Source organism: Orycteropus afer, unplaced genomic scaffold (genome assembly GCF_000298275.1).
Source record: "Orycteropus afer afer isolate SDZICR_OR568_19922 unplaced genomic scaffold, OryAfe1.0 scaffold00461, whole genome shotgun sequence".
Lineage (NCBI taxonomy): Eukaryota > Metazoa > Chordata > Mammalia > Tubulidentata > Orycteropodidae > Orycteropus > Orycteropus afer.
The window spans coordinates 2,295,434-2,306,964 of NW_006922048.1; the positions used below are offsets into that span (position 1 = coordinate 2,295,434).

Here is an 11,531-nt window from a genome sequence, read left to right on the forward strand (position 1 = left end):
CACTTGACTGCTAACCAGAAAGCTGATGGTTCAATCCCACCAGCCACTCCGCGGGAGGAAGATGGGGCAATCTACTTCCGTAGTGATACTGCCTTGGAAACCCAAGGAGGGGTCACTATGAGTCGGGTCCAACTCGACGGTACGTAATAACAACATGAGGGTTGAGGGGCTCAGGGCTACTTCGCTTGGGGATTGACATAGTGGCTACAACGATGGGCTCAGGTATAGCAAGGATCATGGGGCTGGCACAGGACCAGGCATTGTTTCGTTCTGCTGTGCACAGGGTCACTATGAGTCAGAGATGACTCAATGGCACCTAACAACAACGACAATGGGGTTTGGCCAGACAGGCAGATGGTGGCAGCCGTTGTGGTGAGCGTAGGCAGCGGGGGGAGGTTAGCGTTGAGTCCTTGCTTGGTCCTGTCCTGACTGGTGCACCAGCCTCAGGTGGCTTCCATGGGGGCCTGGGTTCATACACCTTACCCTACAGGCAGCAGAAGGCCTACATCGCAACGCAGGGCCCACTGGCAGAGACCACGGAGGACTTCTGGCGCATGCTGTGGGAGAACAACTCCACCATCGTGGTGATGCTGACCAAGCTGCGCGAGATGGGCCGGGTGAGTGGGGGCCGGGGGGAGAGCAGCCTGGGCCTGCCACAGGGCTGACCGCAGCTGTGGTCTCCTTCACAGGAGAAGTGTCACCAGTACTGGCCAGCTGAGCGCTCAGCCCGCTACCAGTACTTCGTGGTGGACCCCATGGCGGAATACAACATGCCTCAGTATATCCTTCGGGAGTTCAAGGTCACAGACGCCCGGGTAAGTGTGGGGACAGCTTGCTAGGAGGGGCTGCAACTAGAGTCAGACTTGAAAGTCTGCTTAATGTTTCTTTAGTGATCTGGAGAGACCTCCCGTGATGGGTAGTGGAAGCAAAGCCCCAGGGGTCAGAATAACAGAGGGGCTGGGAAGAGGAGAGGTGAGTTGGCCAATCACTCCAACCACCAAGTAGGTGGAAGAGAGGGCTGTGTCCCTACAGTGACCCTGTAGTGCTAATGGAGCACATGTGAGACTCCTCACTGGAGAACGTTGCTCAGGGGGATCACGTGAAATGTAGTGAGTGGGGCATTTCCCTGGAGGTAACAACCTGTGGCTGGTGGAGGAAGATGGCATTAGCGGCTGAAGGTGAGGTGGGGAGATTGAGATTCATGGTGATAAGAGGTGGAAGATGGAACAAAGAAGGATGGTGAACAGTGAGGGGGGAGGACAGATAGTGGTAATGACAATGAAGGCTGACAGTGGAAGGTGGCCTTGTTGGGTGACAGAGGATCCAAATTAATGGTGGGAAAGGAGGGTGGAGAATGCAGGGGTGGGGTGATGGGGGACAGGGAATGCTGATGAAGATGGTCCCTGTGGATGGTGAATTCAGCGATGGATGAACAGCAGTCACTGGTCCTGGTGCTGTGGGTGGTGCGAGCCGGTGTCAGTGGATTGGTGAAAATGGAGATTGGGAAGGTTTACCCACTGGAAAACCAGTGGAAGACGGCACTGTTAGAAGGTGACAGAGGGTGGACACAGATGGTAGGGAGATGGGACCGGGAATGGGATGGATGCATCACAGAAGGTGGGGAGTGCTGGTGGAACGTGGTGCTGTGAGTCAGTGAAGGGTGGTGAGCTATCAGCGGTGGATGGGAAGATGGAATAGGAAGGAAAGACAAATATTTGACCAGCAGCAGATGGAGAATATCAAAACGGCTTTGAACAGTGAAGGATGAGGGTCAGTGGTCACTGGTGGTAGACGGTGCTGTTGGGTGATGGAGGACGGAGACCATCGGGTAAGATGACATCACTGGATGGCATGTGGTGGTAGAGGACAGTGATACTGGATGGTGCCATTTTGATGGTAGAAGGATATGATTGGAAAAGGGCAGATGATCGATGAAGGAGGATGGAAGATGTTGCATAAAATGGTACCCTGGGATGGCGAAGAGTGATAGAGTGGCGAGTGATGAGGATGGATGCTAGGCAGTTGGTGCCATTGGGTCATGAAGGATAGAAAATGTCAGAGGACGATGGTGGTGGGCAGGTGGGATTGGAGAACAGGAATGCTTGAGTGGAGGGAGTAAGGCTAGAGTAAGGTCAGGGGTGATGAGTTACTGATGACGGGATTTGGAAGGTGGTGGTGTGGGATGGGGGAGATGACAGTGTGAGATGGTGCTCTGTGACGGTAGAGTGCAAGATGATGGGGTATCTTGGACAAAGGGCCTGGGAAAGGGAGGGTGGGTGGCAGGGGACAGAAGCTCTCAGTGGAAAGCTGCAGTGGGGATGGTGGTGCATGAGAGTGGAGTTGTGGTGAGAGGCATGGCTGGGTGCTTGGGCGGCCTGTGTTGGTGTAAGGTGGCGTCACTGGATGGTTCGGTAGGTTGATGGTGTTGTCATCTATCTCAGTGTCTCAGTGCTGCCATAAAAGAAACGTCCTAAGTGTGTGACTTAAGAACAGAAATCTCTTCCTTCACAGTTCTGGAGGCCAGGAGTCCAAATCTCGGCCCTGCCAGCTCCTCTGTGAGCCTCTCTCCCAGTTTCTGCCGTCTGTCGGCGACCCTTGGCATTCCTTGGCATCTGTCTTCCCCTGCGAGTGCCTCTGTCTGTTCCTGTTCTTTCTGTGACTCACAGGGGTTAGGCTTAGGACCCCCTTGCTCTGGTATGACCTCATTGACAAAAATGAAAGCCCAGTTTCCAAAGAGGGCCATGTTTACAAGGACAGGGCTAAGGACTTCAGCATCTGTTTTGAGATGACAGAATACAGTCCACAGCATTTCCGGGGAATAGGCACCTGGGAGACATCCCCACCAGAAATGGGAAAATTGAAGGGAAAGGAGGAGGGGGTCGTGGGTACCAAGCCAGCCCCAAACGCAGCGAATCTCCTTAGCTCTCGAAGCTCGAGCATGATCTGGTTCTCCCAGCACACATGGCCAGTGAGTCCTTCCCTTCAGACTCTAGGTGGCAACCCCACCCTCTTAGACCTCGGAGGCAGTGGCTTCACCATTTGCAGCTCAGTAAGTGACCCATCTCATGCTCCTCCCATCAGTCCTGCTGGTCTCTGAACTACTCCTGGGATGGTCCCTTTCTTCTGGAGGGCTGCAGGTGTTCTCAACCCAGTAGCTCCTGTGGCCCGTTTCCTGCCCGTAGCTTTCCAGCAGGCGGACAGCCTTCCTTCCCTCCGTTCTCTCTGTCCATTTCAGTCTGAGCTGACAGGATTCCTGCTGAGGTTGACTCCATTGGTCACAGGCCTGGTTTAACCCAAAATGTTCAATACCCCTGACCATACATAGGTGTGACAGACGATATTCCTATCTATGTATTTGTATGTGCTATAAAAATGTCCATACGCAGTTCAAACATAACAGGAGGCAAAGTTAGGATCACTTCTTGGCCACAAATCAGCACCTTGAGGGGTAGGTCACTGGGCCTGTGGGCTTGGGGGGACCATAGTTGCAGTGGGCGCCAAGCTCATTCAGCACAACGTGGTTCACAAAAACGTTCTACATCTTTCTTGGGTGAGTGGTGACTGGGGTCTTAAAAGCTTGCAAGTGGCCATCTAAGCGGCAAATCTTGCTCTCTCCTCATCGGCATCAAAGAAGAGTAAAGAAAATACAGACTCATGGAAACAGTCCAAAGGACCAGTGGACCACGAAAACCTCAATCTCCTCGAGCCTGAGACCAGGAGAACCAGATAATGCCTGTCTACCAATGCCAGCTGCTCGGAAAGGGGTCACAACTGGAGACCCTGGATAGAGTGGGTGTGGAACAAAAGTCAGAATCAAAAAAGACCAGGTCACTGGCCTGATAGAGACTGGTGAACCCCTGAGACTATGGCCTCAGTCAGCCTTTGGGCCTGGAATTGAACTCACTCCTGTGGCTTAACTCTCAGCCAAACAGTAGACAGGCCTGGGAACTACACCTCCACCAGGGAGATGCACTCCTTACAACAGTCCACTGTGGGAGATCCGAAGGGCAGCATTTGCACAGAGAGAAAGGTAGGAATACACAGGCAAGAAGGACACAGGGAAAGAGTAACCATAGGGAGGACATGGGAGGAGAGCTGTTACACTGCTGGTAATGTAACCAGTGTCACTAAACAAAATGGGTGTGAACTATCGAATGTAAAATGAATGTGCTTTGTAAAAGTTCATCCAAATTAAAAAAAAAAAAAAAAAAATTCACCCTTGACAAAAGTTCTAGAATGAGCTTTCTTAGTTCACACAACAGAATTTCCCAAATCTTTTTTTTTTTTTTTTAATTGTAATTTGGGTGAAAGTTTACAGAGCAAATTCACTTTCTATACAGCAGTTCACATACACTTTGTCTCATGATATTGACTGCAATTACCCACAATGCAACAGCTCCCCTCCCACTTCCTCCCCATAGTCACCTCTTCCCTGTGTCCTTCCGTCCATGTAGTCCTGCCCCCTGAGCTGTCTCCCTGTGCATAAGCAGCCCTTCTTTCTCCCATGATTGTTCTCTCCAAGGAATGTATCTACCTCAGGTAAATGTTCAGCCCATATACCTGTCTTTTGTTTGGCTGGAAGCCACAGGAGTGGGTTCATTTCCAGACCTAAAGGGCAGCTAGGGGCCATAGTCTCAGTGGTTCCACCAGACTCTATCAGACCAGCAAACCTGCTCCCTTTTTTTTTTTTTTTTTCTTTAAATGCTTTTAAGTTTTGTTCCACATTGTTTTCCCACTCTATCCAGGATCTCCTCGATAGATCCCCTTCTGAGTGGTGGACAGTGGTAGCCAGGCACCATCTAGTTCTTCTGGTCTCATAGTTATATAGGCTGCAGATCACATGGTGTACCAGTCAGTCACTTGGGCTAGAATTTCCCAAATCTTTTAAGTTCTGCTTTCTTTCTACACAGTTCATTTCTAAGTTCCTCTTTGCTCCCACATTTTGCTGTAACCAATAAGGAGAAATCGTGCCACCCCCTTAAGATCTTGAGTAGAAATCCTGCTCAGCCAAATATCCAAGTTGTCAGCTCCAAACAGGGTCACGTTTCTAGGTTCAGGGTTTAGGATTTCTGCACACGTTTGGCAGGGACCAACCCAGTTCCATTCATAACAGCACCTTTGTGCAGGAGGGATGGGATGGGAGCATCTTAGTGAGAAATGAAGTGAAATGTTGAAGCACGACGAGTTGCCGTGTGGATGCGTACAATGTGAAGATGTGATTGGGGAATGGGGGAGGGTGGAGGGTGGTGATGGCTGTCCACACTGAGTGAGGGAAGGGAGAATTGGGGTTGGCGGGGGCAGCCACACAACATCGGCCCACCTCTGCCAGTACCGATGTGGACGGCAGACTGCACTCTCCCGTTCCAGGATGGCCAGTCCCGGACTGTCCGGCAGTTCCAGTTTACAGACTGGCCGGAGCAGGGCGTGCCAAAGTCAGGGGAGGGTTTCATCGACTTCATCGGCCAAGTGCATAAGACCAAGGAGCAGTTCGGCCAGGATGGTCCCATCTCCGTCCACTGCAGGTGAGTGGGCCCCTGTGCCCCAGCCCTCTGCCTGGCTGGGGAACGCAGGGCCAGGTGGGAACAGCCCACGGAGGCGGGCCATGAGGTCAGGACACCCGCCCTGACCTCCACACTCCCCCACAGTGCTGGCGTGGGCAGGACCGGGGTCTTCATCTCGCTCAGCATCGTGCTGGAGCGGATGCGGTACGAGGGCGTGGTGGACATATTCCAGACAGTGAAGATGCTACGGACCCAGCGGCCGGCCATGGTGCAGACGGAGGTAAGGGCAGGCAGGGGGGAGGCACCCCAGCCACGCTGAGCCAAAGTTTGGCAGCTCTGGGCTCTTGAGGATGGCAGGCCCTCCAACACTTTCCGCAGTGGGAGGTTAGTTAGCCTTGGGACACGCGGGAGCCCCTGGGTACGCATATGGTGAGTGTGCTCAGCGGCTCACGGAAAGGTGGAAGTGCTAGAGAAGAAAGAGCTGGCATTGAAAAGCCCAGGGAGCATGTTCTGCTCCGACACGCAGGATCGCCATGTATCCGAGTCGGCGTGACTGCAGCCAGTTGATTGGTTTTGACCCATAAGTAGACTGAGGTCCAGAGCCAAGAACTGCCACTTTCTGTGACCAGGATGGGTCAGTCCTGGCCTGCATGTCATAGCAAGTTCAGAGCAGAGCCAGGTCCCTGCCTTGGTGCCTTGGCCCTTATGAATGGAGCTGCAGATGCAAAAGTCCACCCCTTCCCTGCTGTACAGATAGGGAAACTGAGGCCCAGAGGAGGGAGGGACTTGCCTCGGGCGGGACGGATTTAACGAATCCACCGTCTCTGGGGAGATGGAGCCAGAGTCACAGACTCCCAGCCCAGGAGGGGGGCCCAGCCTGTGCCAAACCGAGGCGGTGTGAAGCTGTCCACTGTATTTGGGGACCCCCAGGGACTACCATGGGGGTTGGGGGCCCTCCTATGAGAGACACACTTGGCTGGCACCACTGGGCCATCCAGAGCCCTGGGAGGCGTTTAGCGCCGAGGCGGCACCAACTGGACTCCCCTCCCACAGGACGAGTACCAGTTTTGTTACCAGGCGGCGCTGGAGTACCTCGGAAGCTTTGACCACTATGCAACCTAAAGCCATGCACCTCGGCCCGGATGCTGCGCCCGTGCCCACGGGCCCCTGGAGGCCTGGCCCCCAGCGGGCAGGGCAGGAGGGGGCGTCAGCGGAGCCTGCGTCTCGGCGTGGTCCCTGGGCACGCCGCGGCCCCTCCAGCATCCCCCTGCTCGGCCCTGGCCACCGCCGCCTTCGAATACTTGGCACATTCCTCATTTCCTTCCGATTCCAAAATGAGAGATTCTGGGGTGGGGGGTGGGGGGACGGTGAGCAAACAGGGGCTCCCCAGAACCAGAGGAAGGTGGGAGGGTGCGGGCCGTGGACCCCCTCGCCCTCGCTCCCCAGACAGCCAGGAGGCTCCCTCCTGCCCCCCACTAGGGGGCTGCTAGACTTGGGGGGGTCGGAAATCCACGTTCTTTCCACCTCTCAATGTAACTGTACCCTGTGACATTCCTTTTTTTTTAAAAAATAGTGGGTTTTTTTTTTTCCTTTTTTTAAAAAAAAAACCAACCAACCAACTTCTCCCATCGCCAGGTTTCGGACAGACAACTTTGCGTCTCCATATTCTGGTCAGAGACAGTCTGCTTTTTCACTGTAGACCGACCTTCTGTGTGATGGCTGTTGGCTGATGTGCTGGGCCAGGGTGGCCCGGTCCTCCGGCTTTTTTTTCTACCATCACAAGGTGTGCCTCACTCACGTCAAAACGAGATGTTCCGAGGCGCCACTTCTTTTTTTCTTTTGCTCTTTCTTGTTTTTATAATTTTTTTTAATTTTTAAATTAAATTCTCAGACATATCACGTACAGCTCTGAGGGTGGGGCGGTGGGGTGGGTAGAGCTCAAGGGTCGCTGCCGCGGGGAAGACTGTAGCAGCCCCGCAGCCAGAACGCCCGGCTCCCGCCCCAAAGAGGGGGGCCGAAGAAAGGCAGAGGATCCCGCTTCCTCGGGTAGAGGGGACTGTGGGCTGCCCGGATCAGGGACTCTTCCTCTTGGGACTGTGGGGCAGTTTGGGGGCAAAAGCAGACAGACGGCACCCCTTCTCCTGAAAGTAAGTGAGTTTCTCTTTGTACAAGAGTGAATCTACATTACTTTCCACTGTTTGTTCAAACGGAAGCAGTTGGGTGGTTTTCCCACCTCTGTGTATGTAGATATATCGACTTTGTATTAAAGGAAAATTGTCCGACCCCTGGTGGCACTGGTGTCTTTGTTGTGTCCCAGCTGCCCTGTCCCGTTCCTGCAGTCCCCAGGGGGACGCTAGAGAGCCAGCTCTCACCAGTGGTGCTCATTGAGCAGTGTTTTGGGGAGTTGGCATAGAGAGGTGACACTGCCCTGCCCAAGGTCAAACAGTAGGTGGCTTAGATGGGATTTGAACTCAGAACCCTGCAGATGTAGAACCCAAGCTCTGGCCCTCCAGGGGCTGCCTCGTCTTTCTGCTGATGATAGTGACCATAAGTGAGTGTCTTTAATGGGTGCTGGTAGCGTAGTGCCTAAGGCACTTGACTGCTAACCAGAAGGCTGGCGGTTCAAACCCACCAGCCACTCCTCGGAAGGGAGATGGGGCAATCTCCTTCCGTAGTGATACTGCCTCGGAAACCCAAGAAGGGATCACTATGAGTCAGAGCTGACTCGACAGCACATAACAACAACAACAACGTAGTGGGCTAGGCCATCCAAGATGGAGAGTCATCAGCCCAGTTCACAGATGAGGAAACAGGCTCAGAGAGGGGTCAGGCAGTGATGTAGGGCTGAGTCATACAGTGATGTAGCACTGGCATTTGCACCTCAGTCAGTCTCACCTGCTGCCTTGAACACCATGCTGGGGTGCCTTCTTCTCCAGCAAGGCTTGGTAATGGAGCTGAGACCTCAGAAGGAAGCATTGGGCTCCTCCCCAAGCTCAAAATCCCCCAAGGGTGGACTCCTTCTGTGAGCCAAAGTCAGACCCTGGGGAAAGGGAGGGTGAGTCGTTCCCTTAGCCCTCTAGCAGAGGAACCAGACATGGTGCAAAAGATGCCCCCCTGCCCAAAGTCACAGAGAAGATTCAGGGGACAAGAGAGGTAGGCTTAGGCTAGAGGTGCAGCCCAGGAAAGAGTGAGGCCACACCTTTTAGAAACCACATCAGATAGTCAAAAGAACAAGCATAAATACAGAGATGTGACTAACATCATTAATAGATACCAATACTGTGTCCTGGAAGAATTGTAGCCAGAATGCTCCTTGGAAGCTAGAATGGCCAGACTTTCTCACCTACTTTGCTCACGTTGTCAGGAGGGACCAGTGCCTGGAAAAGGATTTCATGCTCAGTAAAGTAGAGGGTCAGCAAACAAGGGGAAGACCCTCAACAAGATGGACTGACACAGTGGCTGTAACCATGGGCTCAAGCGAAGCAAAGATAGGAGGGCACAGAACCAGGCAGTGTTAATTCTGTTAACACAGGGTCACTATGAATTGGAACCTGACAACAACATATCCCAAAAAAATTCTCAAACATGTAGGGAGAATTTATAAAAAGCAACAGTGGAGAGCTTCACAGATTTCAAGAAACAAATTATCAGGTAAGATATTCTGATTTGGGCCCAGAGGAGTAGGTTGTGCAGTAAAATTAGCCACCCCTGAAAACACCTACAACCACAAAGTTTAAAACACATTTCTAAACAAGGCATGGGTTAAAGATGGAATCAACAGAACTTACAGAGTTTAAAACCAAATGGGATTTTAATGTTGTTAGGTGCCATCGAGTCGTTTCCAACTCATAGCGACCCCATGCACAGCAGAATGAAACACTGCCCGATCCTGCACGAGCTCCATGATCTGTGCTATACTTAGCCCATCATCGCAGCCACCATGTCAATCCATCTCATTGAAGGCTTCCCCCTCTTTCTTTGACCCTCCACCCTACCAAGCATGACATCCTTCTCCAGTGAATGGTCCTGTGACCAAAATAGGTGAGACGAAGTCTGCCCATTCTTGCTTCCAAGGAGCATTTCGGATGCACTTCCTCCAGGACAGGAATTTAAATAGCATATTTGATACCTTATGAAATGTAACCTGTGAGATGCAGCCAAAGTACTACCCAGAGGAAAAATCATAGCCTCCAACCTAGTTGTTAAGAAAACAAAAAATTGAAAGCAAGTACATGTGAAAAATAACAACCAAGTTTTCAATTCATATAACTAGAAAAGAGTAAGATAATCCAAATGAAAAAGAAAATAAATAAAATTGGTCAACTCTAATTGGGAAATGTTGAGGCTGTTTTCTTGCAGGAACAAGACTTTTCTTTGAAAACATGAATAGTAGATAATTCTTAGGCAAGTACTATGAAAGGAAAGGTGCTCTGGTGGCATAGTGGATAAGGCATTGGGGAGCTAACCAGGTCAGCAATTCAAACCCACCATCCACTCTGGAAGGAGATGGGGTGATCTACTTCCAGAAAGATTTACAGCCTCGGAACCCCAGTGGGGGTCACTGTGAGTCAGAACTCTGTGGCAGTGAGTTTTTGTTTGTTAATGAAAGGCAAAATGATAAAAGTAAAAATAAACCAAGAAATCCAGAAGAAAACATTAACTACAAATGGAGGTATTTGTTAACCTTAGGTGAGTGTGGGGAGAGGGGCAAACAGGAAACACTGGAGAGGGAGGGACAGTGGGGATGAGTGGCAGAACTGGAGTGAAAAGAGCTCTTCCCCTCCTCCCTATGAGATAGAGGGAAAAGCAGGCAGTGAAGAGGGAGAAGGATGAAGAAGAACCATGTAAGACCTGCATCTAATAGCCCCTGAGTTTTGAATGCAAGAACTAGGGGGAGATGGAGCAATAGAGGAAGAAAGAGAGTCAGGAATTGGAGGAGGAGATAGAATGAGTGGCTAATTGCCTCCACGGGTCACTGCCCCTCTTACTGTGAGACAAGAACTGTATGGTGCGTCCATCCCTGAATTTGGATCAGAGATTCTGTAGAAGAATGCTGATTAAAAGGGGGGCTGGAGGGATGTGGAACAGAATTTCAAATTCTCAACGGAATTCAGACTCTGGAGCCATTGAGCCTAGAGGAACTCCCAAAATTTTCCCTGAGATAATCTTTAAACCTTAAACCAAAAATATTTTCTGAAGTCTTCTTTAAACCAAAAGACAGTTTAGCTTAACTAGTGAGCAGTATCTGACAAACACATTGTGCTCTCCTAACTGTATAGGATCAAATTGACAGTAGCAACTAGGAACACCACTTACCTTCAGTTTGTCGTATTGAAATGGCTTGTGTGTTGCTGTGAGGCCAGAGGCTATGCAATTGGTATTTCAAATACCAGCAGGGTCACCTATTGTGGACAGATTTAAACAGAGCTGACAGACTGGGAAGAAGAACAGGACCATCCACGTCCGAAAACACTAGCCACTGAAAACCTGATGAATAGCAATGAAACACTATCTATTATTGGAAAACTTAATAAATAGCCATGAAACATTGACTATACAGTGGTGGAAGATGAGCCCCTCAGTGGGAAGGCACTCAAAATAGGACTAGTGAAGAGCTGCTTCCTCAAAGAAAAAACAAACTCACTGCCATTGAGTCAGACCCGACTCATAGCAACCCCTCCTTGGGTTTCCGAGGTAGTATCACTATGGAAGTGGATTGCTCAACCTTTCTTCCAAGGAGTGGCTGGTGGTGTTGAACTGCCAGCCTTTTGGTTAGCAGTCTAATGCCTGAAAGTAGAGTCAACCTTAATGACATGGATGGAGTAAAGTTCTCAGAACCTTCATTTGGGGCATGACTTAAAATGGAAAGAAACAGCTTTAAACACTCATTAATAATCAGAATGTATGAAGTACATGCAATTGGGAACTTTGTATGAAGTATTCATCTAGAAAAATTGGAAGTTGTCACAAATGAAATAGAACACATAAAGATCGATATCCTAGGCATTAGTGAGCTGAAGTGGACTGATA

General features: G+C 50.8%; 1 protein-coding gene across 1 annotated transcript in view; it reads left to right on the top strand.

The window, feature by feature from the left end:
• The window catches only part of PTPRS (protein tyrosine phosphatase receptor type S), an 83,190-nt gene extending 76,567 nt beyond the window's left edge, over positions 1-6,623 (top strand). Inside the window, exons 33-37 of the mRNA XM_042782767.1 lie at positions 491-617; positions 690-815; positions 5,368-5,522; positions 5,646-5,781; positions 6,555-6,623. Coding sequence (XP_042638701.1) covers positions 491-617; positions 690-815; positions 5,368-5,522; positions 5,646-5,781; positions 6,555-6,623 — 613 coding nt within the window. The remainder of the gene's footprint in view (positions 1-490; positions 618-689; positions 816-5,367; positions 5,523-5,645; positions 5,782-6,554) is intronic.
• The last annotated feature ends 4,908 nt before the right edge of the window (positions 6,624-11,531 follow it).